Here is a 16,175-nt window from a genome sequence, read left to right as displayed (position 1 = left end):
ATGCTCCATTGAACTTCAAAGAGCACAATGGCACCTTTCCCAAATAGTATTTTATGATCTTTCCTTAAAAAAAAAAAAAAAAAAGGCTAAAATGGTACTTAAAATGTGCTGGGTACTGAACTATATGTCTAAACTATAAATAGCATAACTGAACTATATATTGCTATACTATAACTATATACTGAAGTACAAATCAAGGCAGTGCGGTGGTGTATTTTGTTCGGGTTTTTTGTTTTGTTTTGTATTTTGCCTCAAAAAAAGGTACTGAATTATCACAATTTTTGACCTTGATATACTTCAAGGGACTGACAATAAATGGTACTTTACTGTCATCATGTACTTACCTCAAAAAAGTGCAATGAATGAATAAATATTTCATAATGAAAGGAAACCAGTGATGTAACATGGTTTTAGACTTAGAGCTGCATTGTGTTTGTTATCACAGCCCGTGGGTTCACAAACGAAACTTCTTAAACTGTCTATGAAACGAAACCGCGCAGAAATGAATTTCTCATTCGTCACGTGACTGACTGAACTGCCCACTTGCGCGCGTCTCCTCCTCTGACGCACAAGAGGATATGACGAACTTACGAGCCCCACAATTCCCCGCGCAGATCCGCTTTCCCTTCCTTGAGAGTTAAGATGGCGGACCGGCGGCGACGGAGACGGCGCGCCTCTCAGGACAGCGAGGAGGAGGACGAGTCCGCCTCGGGCTCCGAGAGCGGGAGATCTTCCTCGGCCAGCCGGAAGCCTCGCGGAAGAGATCCCGAGCCGGTCGAAGTGCCAGTGGAGCGCGTCGTCACCAAAAGAGACGATGAGTCGGAGTGTGTGAGTGTGTGGCTATAAATCTGCTTTTATAATCAGGGCCGATCTGAGTGTGTGCGGGCTATAGTGTTTCTATAGCTCTAAACACTTTTAAATGTGGGTTAAGGCGTGATATAAGCGTAGACGCTTCATGAGGTGGGGTTTTCGTCTCCAGCCCTTGATGTAGATGTTCAAGTATGTAACAGTCGCCTATTCCTAGTGGTTTTTACAGGGATCCTGTACAATTTCTGATGTGTCTGTGCTTCTGTTTAAATGTAAATTTAGTGCTGATCTCTTTTGACCTTAAAATGACTAAGTTAGCACTCCATCATTTAACCTGGTGGTTCTCCATCCTGGCCCCGGAGGTCCCCTTGCCCTGCACGTTTTAGATGTCTCTCCTCTATCTTACACCCCTAACTTAACTCATCAGCTCAGTAGGCTCACTAAACAGGCTCCCTAAACTGAATTGGGTGTGTCAGGTTAAGGAGACCCCTGAGATGTCTAGGACCTCCAGGAGCAGGCCCGAGAAACACTGATCTAACCTGATGATACTCTCTACTTGTGTGTAATGGCAAATACATCTGGTTGGCTTGAAGATGCTGCATAAGACCTTTAGGTTTTCGATAAGCAAACCGGATGACATTTGAGAATCCTAGATATTTGTCTTCTGATCTGGTCTGTCAGTCTGACTGTGCCGTTCTGCAATGAGAAGAGAAAGATCTGCTGACCGTGAAGAGGAAGTTCAGCATTGTTTTTAAACGGGATGTTATGAACTATCAAGTTTGCTGTTGTTGGTCATTCTTGGGTTGGAGATGTAGACTAGGCTTTTGTTGATTTAAGTGTGCTTTGTTTGGCTGGATATTTGATTCTGATCTCTTTCTATTAAGGAAAGTGAAGATGGCGTTGGTGAAGGTGAGTGTATATCTTTCACTTTTTCTTTTTTTTTTTTTTTTTTGTGACCACAAGCTGGCAAGTATCTGCCTTCAAATTATGCCTGTAGTCCAGTAGCTTCATGAACTGCTACCACTTTAGTCTGGATCTGTGATTTCATGTTATTAACTGTCACTCTTGATGACTAGTTCTCTAGTCATATGTTATTTGCTCTCAGAAATGAACAGACTTGCTGAAATGGCTGACTTCTTTTCTTCAGCAGTGCTATCAGACTATGACAGTGCTGATCTGGAGGAGAATGGATCGCACACCGAGGTAAGTCTCTATGGCAACACAGTTTAGGGGGGGACTCAATCAGTTCTGTGAAAGACAATGCGGCGATGAATCCGTACAGATCCAGACTGGGCTGTCGGACTGCTTGCTGGGGTGTGTGTGTGGGGGTACAGAATGTCTCCATTACAGGCAATCTGTTTTCATGCTCAGTCGTTGTGAGAGAGCACTACCCTTTCTTTGAGGAGAATTTGGAGCTGAGAGTGTGATTATGGTTTAATTTAGTCATTTTAAATGTGAAGCTTGAAATGGACCTGGCTAATTTATGATTTAGAAAGAACAGATTTAGAAGAGACTCAGCTGGGGAGATTTTCGTAAGCATTAAATGTGGTTTGCTCCTCTCTCGGGACATTATGAGTACTGCCAATGTCGAACCCCATGCTGTTAGTGCATCTGTAGTCCTCTTCTAATTTTAGTAGACCTAGTATGATGCACCATCCACACTTTTTGCTGCTCTTCCTCTCGGGTTCATTGGTTGTGAGGTGGTGGCACCTGCCGAGTGGACTTGGATGGGGTTGTAGATCTCAGCTCATCGGGTTCAGTCTGGGCTGTCTTGGATGCTGATGTTCGCTCCACTTTGTTTGGTGTCCTAGCAACCCGATCGTTCAGACCTACGTAAAGCTGGCTTTCATTCACTGCAGACTAACACAGACTGCTCACGGGTTCAGAACGCTGTGTTTAGGAGAGATTTCAAAACGGGAACAACCATGAAAAATGTGTATTTATTCTTTTAAGTTGGGAATGATTTTGTTTTGTAATAACATACGGTATACCATGTCTTGTGGTGCAGATACTATATAAATAGTGAAAATAAACGCATGAGATCAAGAACGTTTTGTTTGTGTATTTAATTTACAAAATTCCTATAGCCTATATATATATATATATATAAATGTATATGATTCAGTGAAATCAATTGATGATAGTATTTCTCAAAAAAATTGAGAATTTATAGGGTTTAGCTTTTATTTTTATATATTTAAGTACTTTTGTCACTTCTATTTAGATTTTTATTCTAGTTTTAGTAATTTTGGTACTTTTAAATCCATCATTATATTCAAATTTAGGCAACATTTCTAATTTAGTTTTTTATATTTATTTAATTTCAGCCTTGTTCAGTTAACACAACCATTTTAAATAGGTTTTTGTTTTTCTAATGGAATTTTTTATTTATTTTAAGTTCTGGTTCAAATATGCTGATATTTTTCTTCTGTTATACTTTATTTTAAGGTTTCGCTTGTTACAGTGTAATTGCACCAAGTACAGAGTAATATTAATTGACAATGTGTTCTTTAGGGTAAGTTGCTTGTAATTATTTATAATTTACTGTTGTTTCTCTTGCAAGTACATGTAACGTGTAACAAGCACACTGTGAAATAAAGTGTTACCATTTATTCTTGTAGTTTTATAGCTTTGTGGTTCTAAAAATTGTGAATGCACTCAAATGGAGATTGATGTGCAGTGTGAGCATTTTGGTTTGTCTTTCCTGACCTGGGAATTTGCTGTTATTTGGCATTTGTGTTCCTCTCAGGGAGGAGAGGATGAGGAGGAAGGAGAGCATTTTAGTGACGACGAAGCCTCACGTCCTGCTGCTGAACCCAAGCCCGCTGCAGATGCCCCGACAGAAGAGCTTGTTGAAGCGGAGGAGAGAGAAGAAGGGGTCAAGGAAGTTAAAACAGACGAGAAGGAGAATCTAGCCGGGGAGCGACAGAGTGGGGATGGACAGGTATGGTAGAACAGAACGTTGCATTTTTTATAAACTATATAGGATGAGGCAATATCGTTTATGTTAATATACAGTAGCCTAGCGAAGGACACAGAGTAAGCTGTTGCAGGGAAAGTGCACAATCCGATTTGTCCTAAACATGAAACATGCTTTATATCAAGGCGGCCAAGGCCTTCAAAATAACTCATAAGATATAGTTAATGTGTAGTTTAACGCGGCTTGCCCCGTCAGATTCTCTGACAAATACATGTGCTATGCGTTTGAGATGTGGTGTTTTCCTCGGTGCATAACTTGCATTTCACAGGTAGATTCTCCATCTTTAAATGTTAAAGTCTCCACTAAACTTCATAGACTTTAGTGAACGAGCGCCATATTTGTTGTTAGACAAATTAATAAAAATAAATGTAATAAGTAAAATAAATAAATGTGCCATATGTAGAATTGTAAACCTACAAGTAAGTGTATTTTTATGACAGCAGTAACTAATGTAATGGGATAATGAAATGTAGGCTAATATTACTAGGCTCAGATGAGTAAATGTTAACATTTAGTCTGTGTGTTTGTTTTTAGTGTCAGTTTTAGTTTAGTGATTCTAACTTTTGCTTTAAAATGCCTTTTTTTTTTTTTTTTTTTTTTAGATTGTAATGTTGTTAAAATAGAATGTAATGTGATTTTAACCCTTTTTTGCACATATAGCATAGCATAGATGGTTACATTCACTATATTTGCTTTCATAGCCTTCCATATAAACTTTGTTTGTAGGACAATATTGGGCAGAATGTCATAACTTTTTGTTTTATTTTTTTAAATGCAGATTTTTTTTTTTTTTTAATCTGAATACTAGAAAAGGAGAATATTAGGGGTGTAACAATATATCGTGTCACAATTTAAAAGCAATACAAAAATGCAACAATATGTACCGTAGATAGTGAGAAAATGAAAATTAATGTGTGGGAAACAATTCAAATTTACAGAGTTTTAGTCTGTACTACATTAAACTACTATACATAATGTAGAATAATGCAATGCGGGAATATTTGTGGAATGCCAAATGTCTTATGTTACCTGTAAAAAGTGGCTTATATTATTTTAAATGTATCTAGTCAGTGGCAGAGTGCAAGCATATTCGTCTACAACAATTCTGTATTTTCAGCTTCAGAATCATGAATAATTTTATTCTGGTGTCACTATTGTCATGTGCATTGGGTTTCCATCACCAAGTTCAAGCCTATTCATTTCCACCCGACCCCAATGTAATACCAAATGTAGCATTTTAATCAACTGTAACACAAATTTGTTAACCATTTACCATATGTCTTGGAGCGTTGCAATAATATTGTATTGTGAGTTCGGTATCGTGATATGTATCGAATCATGACATGAGATTATCATTACACCCTTAGAGAATAAGGGAGAGAATATATATATATATATATATATATATATATATATATATATATATATATATATATATATATATATATATATATATATATATATATATATATATATATATATATATATATATATATATATATATATATATATATATATAGAGAGAGAGAGAGATATACCGTATATCTAAGGGAGAGTATATATATATATATATATATATATATATATATAGAGAGAGAGAGAGATACCGTATATCAACCACAATAATATAGAGAGATACGTGTTTTTTTTTTTGGTCATGTTGTCCAGCCCTATCTTTTCCTAAGCTAAATTTCTGTCAGGGTCCAGTTTCAGCTTGTGTGGCAGGAATGACATTTAAACTCTGTATTAGCAAGAGCCTCTAGTTTGAAACAAATAATTAAAACAGTTCTTGCACACAATGCCACAGGCTGGACCAAGACAATGCTAAATCTCACTGATGTTCTTGATTGTAAATTATTTTTAAGCCAATACTTAAGTTAAGACTCCTAAATGATTACAGGAAAGCACAGAAGACCCTGAGAATAAATCGGGAAGTAAAGGCCAGAAGCTGGATGATGATGAGGACAGGAAGAATCCAGCCTACATCCCCCGAAAAGGCCTTTTCTTTGAGCATGACGTGAGAGGCCAGGCTACAGAGGAGGAGAGGTGAGAGACCAGATGGATTATCTTTCAGGGAAAACATATCTTTGCTACTATAAAATCATATTTTAATGACTGGAATTAGTTTAAGATGAGTTTCAAGTGTTGAATCTGACGCAAATGGTTGGTAATTCTCTCTTTTTCTATGCACCCATCTGTCACCAGGCCTAAAGGCAGACACAGGAAGTTGTGGAAGGACGAGGGCCGATGGGAACACGACAAGTTCCGTGAAGAGGAGCAGGCGCCGAAATCCCGCGAAGAGCTTATCGCTCTTTACGGTTATGACATCCGCAACGGCTCAGGGCAGAATGATGGACGATCTTACCGCTCCCGAAAACCCAGGTGAGGTCATGTTTATTTCTTTGCCGTTTGGTATTTGGTGGTAACACTTTATTTTTTATTTTTTTTTTATTATTATTATTATTAAACAGTGGTTTCCTGAACAAATTGTGTCTGTCTTTAAATTAATTCAGTTATAATGAAAAGTTTCTTAAGGTTAAAAAAAGATCTCTGCTAATGCTGTAAACTTTATGCTCCCTATATAGTTTACAGCATTAGCAGAGAGATTTTTTTTTTTTAATCTTATTTGCTTCAGTTGCTATTTATTTTTAGATAAATTCAACACTCAAATAACAAATTGTTTGCAAACATGTTTACTGAACATAAGGCAGTTCAACTGTAAACTGAACATAAGGCAGTTCAACTTCTAAACTTAATTGTTTTTACTCCAATTCGTTGTTGAAATATAATTTACACACTGGCTGTCATTTTAATGACAGAATTTTAAACGTACATTTAATAACAAAGACATCACTTACAGGTTAAGTAAAATATAATTATTTGGGCTAATATAGTGCATATTTAATGAAAGAGTTAATTTCTATAGCTGAATAAGCTGTGGACACATGAGTTGCCAGGGGTTAATATAATGCTACGTGGGATATTGTTTACAAGCTGTTTTACTGATGTCTTTCCGCAGTTGAAACACTGAGCGATTACACGACATGAGAGTATCGCGATGCGTACCGTGGGTGGTGCATTGCGTTTTTTCCGTTCGGTTTAAATATCGTTGCACCCCTAATATTTATATACTAATATTTCAATTTTATATACATATCATTTGTACATAAAAAGGTCAGTAAGATTCAGAGGTCAGTAAGATTATAATTTTTTTTTAAGTGACTTAATACTTTATCTATTAAGTATGCATTAAATTGGTCAAGTAAAGTGCCAGTAACAATATTAAAACAAGATTTCTATTTCACATTTCAAAGGTGATCTTTTTAAACTTTCTATTCTGTCCTAAAAAGTATCAGGGTTTAAAAAAATTAAAAATAAATAATTAGCACAACTGTTTTCAGCATATTAGAATGATTTCTGAAGCATCATGTAACACTGAAGATTAATGGTGCTGAAAATTCAGCTTTTGGTGTTTGGTGCTGAAAAAAGTTGTTTTAAATTAATATTTTTACAATATAATTTTTTTTTTTTTTTTTTTTCATATTTCATTGCAGATATGGTGGTTCACCCAGTCGGGAGCCTAGACGCTACCGTGACGGAGAGAAGTCTGTGCGTACAACATGGCAGGGGCCTCCACCCGGCCACCGCAATAGCCCTCAGTCTGTTACCCTACAGTCAGGTCCACCTCCTGCTCCTCCTGCAGCACCCAAACCCTCCGGGCGACCCTCGACTCAACCTCCGCAGCGCAGCTTCCAGGGCAGTCGAGCCTCGTCGGCCCCCCACAGGACAGAAGGTCGAGGATACCCGAAGCCCAGTCTAGACGGCCCGCCACCTCGAGGTGTGCGGCCACAGCCTGTGGAGGGTGAAAGGGGCCCGAGGCTCAGGGGCCGTGGCTCACATGCGGTTCATGCTGACCGTAGCCCAGCCGTGGTGGTGGAGGACATCCGCAGTGAGGAAGAAGAGGAAGAGGGTGAGATTCCAACAGCCACGACCACATACACCGCTCACCACTACAAGACGGAGAGAGAAAGGGTTCCGTCACCACGAAAGCAAGATCCAGGCCCAGCGATGGACGGGGGCAGTGCAGCCGGTCAGGTGCGAGAATCGTCTCCGCCTCAGGAGAGGCAGGTGGAGAAGAAATCGTACTCACTTGGGCGGAGGGCGACGCGAACGCGAACTTCTGATCTCAGTAAGCAGGCGTCATTAGATGACTCTTCGCCCACGGTCCAGCAAACCCCAGCGCCAGCGAAGAGCGAGTCGTGGCAAGAGCAAGGTGATGCAGGAACACAAGGTGGACTAACAGGGCTCGACCAGGACCTGGCCCGCCTCAGCCTGGCAGGGCAGAACTGGGCCCAGAGCCCACCCTCCTACCTGCAGGCTGAGATGAGAGGTAATAATTACTTTTTCTATAATTATGTTTTACAACCATTTATAAGAAGAGTGGTTCGACAATTCCTGCATTTTTGTCCCTAACAGGCATCCGTGGTTCTATGCACATGGCAGGAGGCCCTCCACAGTACGGGAACATGGAGGATATAGTGAGTCAGCTGGTCCATTGATAATTGCCTACAAAGACTAAATAGAATTAAAAATCCATGTACCATATTTTCTGGAATATAAGTTTTTTTTTTTTATCATCTAAAGGTGCTGCAACTTTCATTCCAAAAATAATAATTTGTCAAGTACGCAAAACGTGTGCAAAGCGCACACAGTTGGATTTGTTTCAATGCAAATAAATGTATTTAGGCTTTGTGTTTAATGAATGCCACTATAGTTAATTAAATTCTGAATACTGTTAAATTTAAAGGATTTGTTGTGGAGTGAGGGGAACTCACAATTTTTGTTTAGTGTTTATAATGTTTGTAAACGTACCACACAGCTGCAAACCTGCGTTTATCTGCGTCCATTTTGAGTGCAACGCCTACATCTCAAAATTTGTTTCTTTTTCAAAATGTCTGTTGCACTCAAATGAACATCACAATACAGAAGAAAAGATCGGTCTCGGTTTCCATTTCATCACCACTTTACCACTGATCCTAGATGTTCCTCAGTAAAGGCCAATTCAGCAAATGTGTTTAGCAACTAATTTCAAAGTACATGGAAATGATTCACAGCTGAAATGTACAAAGGACCTAAATTATAGAGTACAATTAAAAGAATGTTGCAGGGTGAATGCACACTTTGCATGTGGTGTGTCATTAAGGGGATTCATTAAAATGTAATTTTTTATGAAATAAAAACAGCCTTGCATTTCATCAGTTATTTCTTGTTCTCAGGGTGTTGGTGGTGGCCGGGCTAAGCGGTATTCATCACAGCGCCAGAGGCCAGTTCCTGAGCCTGCGCCCATGCACATAGGAGTCATGGAGGGCCATTATTATGATCCCAGTGAGTACAGTACTCCTTTTGGCCTGTAGAGGGCAGTTCTAAGTTAATTGGGTCACTTGTGTGTCCTAAATTCACCTACTGAATGTAGTAATATTAATTGATTTATTTTTATGATGATGATCATACATGCAAGATAACTATCATGTCTTCGTGCAGTGTCTTTCCAGGGACCAATCTACACGCATGGGGACAGTCCAGCAGCCCTGCCCCCTCAAGGCATGCTTGTTCAACCTGAAATGCACCTGCCACACCCCACCCACCCCGGACACCCAGGTGAGAGATGTGAACTTCTGCTTAAAGTTGACTTTTTGCTAAAAGCGTGTTACTGATCTTATTGGGAACAATTCGTCCATCCATGTTATTTCTTGATAATTTTGACTTAAAGTTAGGGCTGCGATAACACGGTATCGGTATTTATCGACGATACACCATTGTTGGTAACAATATAAAAAAAGATTAGATATTTTCATTAAAATGCGCGCACATCGCCCGTAGACCTTAGTTCACATATCGCGTCTAAAAATGCGTGGAAAGCGCGGCTGTGCAGAACCTGTATGAGTGAGGGGAGGTGGGGCTAATTAGCATATTCATGAAATTATTATTCAAAATGTCAAACTTGATCTTGAAATTACTGACTTCTCTCTGGTGATGTATACAGGACTTCTCAAATAATTGTCTGCTTAAACCCTGCCCCTTTCTTACAATCGACAGCAAGCTCGCATTCAGATCTGCCTTCATCCAAACAACCAACGGATAGAACCAAGCCCATACATTTACATTTGTCTGTCTCTGTCATTTATGTATGATTCCTCATTTGTGTTGATTTTAATACCCCAAAAGGATTAATATATGATATTTTGTGAATATATTATATGATAATTTCAACATTAACATTTCAAATATTTTCCGTTTCAGGCTTGCATCCGCACCAGTCGGGAGGGCCCATTCCCAACCCGGCTCTTTACGCTGCCCCACCCGTTTCTATGTCACCCGGGCAACCGCCTCCACAGCAGCTGCTACCCCCACCCTTCTACCCTCCACCAGGTGTCATGACCTTTGGGAACACCAACTACCCGTATCCAGCCGGAGCTACGCTACCTCCAATGTACCCCAACCCCCAGGTGAGCCTGTTTGACTATAAATAAGTGTTATTTGCTTCCTGTGATCAGTGCTGGGTGAATTACTTACAAATTGTTGTCCATTACTGAATAAAAATTACATACAAATTGTAGTAATCTATTACACATTTTTAGGTAATATATAATCTGACTACTTTTGGATTGATTTTAGATTGTTTAACCTATTTTATCACACAAATTTGAATAGGATAATCTAAAATCAATCCAAAAGTAGTCAGAATTTAAATTCTCACTCTAAAGTGAGAATTTAGAGTGAATGTGATTTGCAAATGGTGTCTAACTGCCTGAACTTGTTTAAAATTTTACAGAAAGAGTGATTTATTCGACAAATTGGTTTAGGCTATTGAGAATTTGGTTCAGAGAATGGTGTTTAGCAAAATTTTAAACAAGTTCAGGCAGTTAGACACCATTTGCAAATCACATTCACTCTAAATTCTCACTCACTAAAACACATATCACACTGATATGCACTTGTTGCAAAACGATAAACAGACAGGCAAAAGTTAAACTACTACAACAGTTGTCATCGTTTACACACAACGACTCAAAATAGTTCACACTTATTTCTAATGATGTCATCAAAACAACTGTACAAAGTGTACAGTTGCACTGAATGTTGATAAAAACAATCTGAGAGCGGGACAGTGTTAATCCAACACAGCAGAGGGTTTTTCCCTTAACCTGACAAGAGATAACATTACCTGTGATGTGGACAAAGTCCTCAGGCCGGACCCAGCATGAAGACGTGATGCTGAGGCAGAATGAATTTCTCAATGATTTTGATTTTGTAGTTGCACAATTCTTTTGAGTGTACTGTAACATGCTTTTCATTTAGAGGTTTTTTTTTATTTATTTTTTTTAACTTTGACTTTTGCAGTTGGACTACTGTATTTTTACAGTATGTTATGTTAAGTTCTGAATATAGACATTCAGTAATATTCAGTACAATACTATACTTGCGGTGTATACAATTTATTAACCTTACTACTGTAAGTTGTGATTTACTATACTGTTTTATGAAATTGCAAAATTTGTTTACAAAATACTTTTTTTTTCTGTGACCGCATGCTTTGGATGCTGTTCTAAAATTGTATGTAGTGTCTAGGGAGTGATCTGTAGTGTTTAAATATTGACTGGCTGTGTGTAAGATCTGAAAGCATAATTTGATTTTGAGTGCAGATAAAATGGTTTTGAGGCAATTGTTTTATTTTGCCAGAAGAATCAGATGTAGTTTGAAGATTTGGTTTTGTGTTTAAGGTTTTGAGAAATGTGTTTTAGCATTTCAGAAAAACTGTACTATATAAAAATACAACGAGACAGAACATTTATTCCATTCTTTATTAACAACACGAGGTGTATTAAACAAAATTATGTCAGGGTTTCCCAAACTGGGATTTGAGAAGGAACTGCAGGGGGTTTGTAAATTGATGAAAATCTTAAAATAAATGAAATCTCAAATGATAAATTAAAATAAAGACAATCAAAATAAAATGCTTTACTAAAAGTATGAAATATTTTATTTATGCTGTGGCTTCTCAATTGTGTAATTATAGCCGTCTGACTAGAGGCGGTCTTTGTGCCATTTCAAACATAAATTTAGACTTTTTCTTTTTCTTTTTTTTTTTTTTTTAGAGAGAGAGGAACAATTAAAACAGAAAAATTTGGGGGATAAAATCAATTCTGAATAATTTACGTAAATTTGTGAATATTAAATCAATAAAAAGTAACTAGTCTTATGATCATTTTAAAACGTAGACTAATTACAAGTATTTTCTTTTGTAATCTGATTACATGTAATCGGTCACTGCCTGTGATACTCCTAGTAAATATCTAGATTGTTGTGCATCTCTGCGTGCTTGACTTCCTTCTGTGCGTCTCTCTCTTCAGGCTCAGTCACAGGTCTACGGTGGTGTGACGTACTACGACACGATGCAGCAGCAAGCTCAACCCAAACGCTCGCCGCCGCGACGTTCCTCTCATCCCGTTACAGTCAGACCTCCCCCTCCTGAGGTAACAGCATATTACATTCAGCAAGGAGAGCTCAATCAGGTGATTTCTAATAATGCACAATAATTTGTTCAGTATTGAATATTTAATTAATGATTATTTCCTCTGCTTAGATGACTTAAAATGAATATACGTTTTTCATACTGTACATTTCAGTCACAAAATACAATTGTGTTTGCTTGCACCAAGATAAACTACTAATAACTATTTTATATTCATGTATATTTATTAATGAATTACTTAGAGTTGCCAGTTTACATTGCATTTCTGTAGAGTATTATATTAACAGCTGATGTTCCATCCATCAGGACCAGAGCAGAAATCCCGCTGAGGAAATCCACTCCTAGCTGCCAGGGGGCGAGGAGGCAACGTGTCAGGACCAGCACCGCTTTTGTATAAATTAAATTCATCATTTAGGTTTTACCTTTAGTTGTTTTATTATTATTTTTCCGCCTTGCTTAGTTTCACTGTCTTCATCCAAGGTTCTGTTTGCAGGTGGTTCCTTCCTGTTGTACTTCCATTCATAACCGACAAAGTGTTTTACCGTTGTTCAGCTAGGAATGAAATATGCAGTCTTAAACGGAGAGACATTTCATTTTTCATTAGCTCCTGTATCCCTGATGTCTCTGCTGACAGGCTAATTGAAATTGTACTAGGCGGCTGGACTTTTGAATCGAGTGGTTTAGTTGGTTCTCTTACTTTTAAATTGCCTTTTGCTCTGTTGTGCGAATGTTTTAATTAAAAAAGGAGAAAAGCACTACAACAAACTTGAGGATGTGAAAAGATGGACCCGCGTTTTTAATTCTGAACCAGCGGTTAAGAGAGTCTGAAATCAGCCAGCGGACATCTGTCGTACACCTTCAAATGCACAAATCCCTTTTCGCATGTTTGTCAGTTTAAGACCGCTGTTATCGTTCTGACTGCTTAACTTGCCGTGATGGTGCTAGTCCCACTTCAAACTGGGCCTGAACCCCTCAAACCTCCTCTTTCCCCGTCTGTCTGGCTGTCCCTTGGATCTTTACCATTGTACTGTTGAATTCATTACTGTAATTCTATCGAAGCGAACCGTTGACCTTGCCAGATACTGACCTACTTGACAGTGAAACTCGCTTGATTAGCTTTCTATTGTAAGTGTACATATTAAAGTATATTAAAGCCAGTGGTTTAACGAATAATACTAAGAACTAGTCATTTACGAAATGCTGTCAATATGAACAAAGCAAGCAGGGAAACCTAGCCAAGCCTCTTTGACTTTGAATTAAAAATTTTAAAATAAATTTGCAGTTATTCATTTGTTTTTTTTTTTGTTTTTATAAATAGTTATGTTTGCAATTGTTTCCTTTGAGGCACACTGTACAGGCATGCATGGTTTTATAGATATATTTCTTTGTGAAAGCAATTCTAGATGGCAACTTTGGCTGTGAGCTGTTATTCTTTGCCCCACTGTGGGAGTGCTATGGATGCATCTTTTTCAATCGTTCCCTTTATGATTGTTTCCCAAATTAAACCTAACAGTATAACTGAGATCTCGTTGTTCCCAGCGTTGTTTAGACCTGGCTTGTAAAGACTATTAGAAGATGTTGTATTACTTTCTATGCCTTAAAGAGTTCATTGGTTTGACATATCTGTTTTTGTTTGATTAGACCTGACAACACTGTGAGGGCTTGTATGTTTCATAGATGTTTGAATAATATTAAGTGTTTCATTTTTTTCAAATTTGTTTTGTGGAGCAATGTCAGGAGATGAAATTAAACAAGAACTGAATATAACGTTCAACTTGTCCTGACTATTTGGTTTGTTAATCGTGATTTATTTATTTTCTGTAACTCGGGATGCACAATATATATTGAATACCATATTGGGTTTTTTAGGGTTTAATTTAAGCAGTGTCTGAAATTGTATAATACTTAAATTCACTTGTAGCATTTGAAAATGATTAGAAACCAATAACTTTTAAATATTACAAATTAATTTGTATTTATTTGGACAATAATTTTACAATTTTATTGTCTGTTTATTTGTTTTGTCCATAATTATCAATGTACATAGTTTTGCTTAATTGTTCCTTTATGCAGCTTCTGTTACATTCTCCTGATAAATGTCTCCATTTTACATTAAATTTTCAAAGACATTTAAAAATCAAGGTAACGCATTATTTTAGTGTCCTTGTTACATGTACTCACCATAGTAATAACAGTAAATTATGCATAATTACATGCAACTAACCCTCAACCAAACCCTAATTCTTACTAACCCTATACTAAGTACATGTAGTTAATTAAAATTACTCCGTACTTAAATATATAATTACAGTGTAACAATGACACCCTAAAATGAAGAGTAACCCAAATCAAATATGAGCAATATTATTAGTGGTATAAAGCATTCTAGTTTGTAAAGACAGAGAACGGTGCACCCTGTGTTTGTCTGAGTTGCCGCCTGTGGTTGTGTGCTAAACTCTGACTTTGCCAAAAGCGAAGCGTCGCCTTCTGCCGCATCCAACCCTGCCAAGAGAAGAGTGTAAGTGAGACGGTGAGTGTGTGTGTGTGTGTGTGTGAGTGATGCTGCTTCCGCTTAAACTCTTCTAGAACAGCGCGCCTCAAAACTACACTTCAGCCAGTACGAGCGCCATAGTCAGACCGTAACTTTAATATTCGTTGAGTTCATTTGACATTTTCCTTTGGATTTATTGTATTTAACTTGCCATTGTCGCTTTTGCAACTGTTATTTAGAGAAATGCCAAATAAAACGTCTGTTTTCCACAGGCCGTAACAACGCCTGTGCGAAATCAGACGGCCTAGACTGTTTGTCTTCACCAGTAAACATGCATAGCCTTTTTTTAAATATACGAGAAAGACTTAATCATAGACCATTTCAGCAGGAGAATGTGAAACCAAACCAAGAGTTTTTTTCCCCCACAGAAAAAGTTTAGTGCATGGCGTCGTTGTCAGTGCTTCAGAATGTCCACTTGAGGGAACTAATGGCTTTATTCTTCAGTGCTGCCACACTTCTCCACACACAAACCGCACTCACAGCAGTCTTCAGACCTAAAATAAATACTGCAGTAGCTGCCTGAACGTTTGTTTTTTCCCTCTTAAATCCTTTTTATATATTTGCTTATATAACTTATATTTATTAATTTTGTAGAATGTTTTAACAAATGTAGTAGGCTACTCAAATATGAGTTTTAAGGTAGCGTAGTCAAAATGAAATTGAAAGTTTAAATTGTAAACTCAAACTATTCAAAATTGTCATTATTCGAAATAAAGCTGAAATTATATAAATATAAAATGGGGGGGAAAAACTAACTTTTAAAAGCAACTAACTGAAATCAAATTAAGTTGAAGTACTAAAATCACTAAAACTGAAATAAGCTAGAAATATTTTAAAGAAATGAATAAAAATGACAAAAGCAAAAATTTATGAAAACTTAAGTTTTATATAAATATAAAAATTATTATATAAAATAAAAGCTAATTCAAAATATGAATACTATATAAATCAATAAAATAACACTGCTGTCAATGAGCCTAACAATCTATTCATCTAAAGCCGGGTTCTTGGTGTATGTTTGATAATCATCTTTGCATTAAATTTACATTTTATTTAGTGTATTAACTCATGTAAACAAATGAGACCTTACTGTAAAATGTTACAAATGAATTAAGTAACTGAGTATACAGTACTGTGCAAAAGTCTTAGGCATGTTAATATACATTTTGGAGACGTTCCCGCAGTTCTTCTGGATTTAGTCTGTCTCAGTTTTTTCTGTTTCTTCATGTAATCACAGACGGACTCGATGATGGTGAGATCAGATCATACCGGCTGTTGTCAGACTCCTTGTGCATACACACATC

At 37.4% G+C, this 16,175-nt stretch overlaps 1 protein-coding gene across 3 annotated transcripts; it reads left to right on the top strand.

The window, feature by feature from the left end:
- The first annotated feature begins 612 nt into the window (after positions 1 to 612).
- casc3 (casc3 exon junction complex subunit) lies at positions 613 to 12,698 on the top strand. 3 transcript variants are annotated; one of them, XM_079852591.1, is made up of 13 exons: positions 613 to 828; positions 1,692 to 1,716; positions 1,958 to 2,010; positions 3,557 to 3,751; positions 5,688 to 5,833; positions 5,993 to 6,169; positions 7,342 to 8,177; positions 8,264 to 8,325; positions 9,064 to 9,172; positions 9,329 to 9,445; positions 10,088 to 10,293; positions 12,199 to 12,360; positions 12,627 to 12,698. In XM_079852591.1, exons 1-13 carry the CDS (start codon positions 643 to 645, stop codon positions 12,663 to 12,665), a joined length of 2,313 nt encoding a protein of 770 aa, XP_079708717.1. In that variant the 5' UTR covers positions 613 to 642; the 3' UTR covers positions 12,666 to 12,698. The 3 variants fall into 3 exon arrangements, with proteins under 3 accessions (XP_079708717.1, XP_079708718.1, XP_079708716.1); XM_079852592.1 differs by having other exon boundaries at positions 1,955 to 2,010; positions 12,199 to 12,321; XM_079852590.1 differs by having other exon boundaries at positions 1,955 to 2,010.
- The last annotated feature ends 3,477 nt before the right edge of the window (positions 12,699 to 16,175 follow it).

Source organism: Squalius cephalus (genome assembly GCF_949319135.1).
Source record: "Squalius cephalus genome assembly, chromosome: 1".
Classification (NCBI taxonomy): Eukaryota; Metazoa; Chordata; class Actinopteri; order Cypriniformes; family Leuciscidae; genus Squalius; species Squalius cephalus.
The sequence above is the reverse complement of the archived record's forward strand: the minus strand, read 5'-3'. Positions and strand labels throughout refer to the sequence as shown.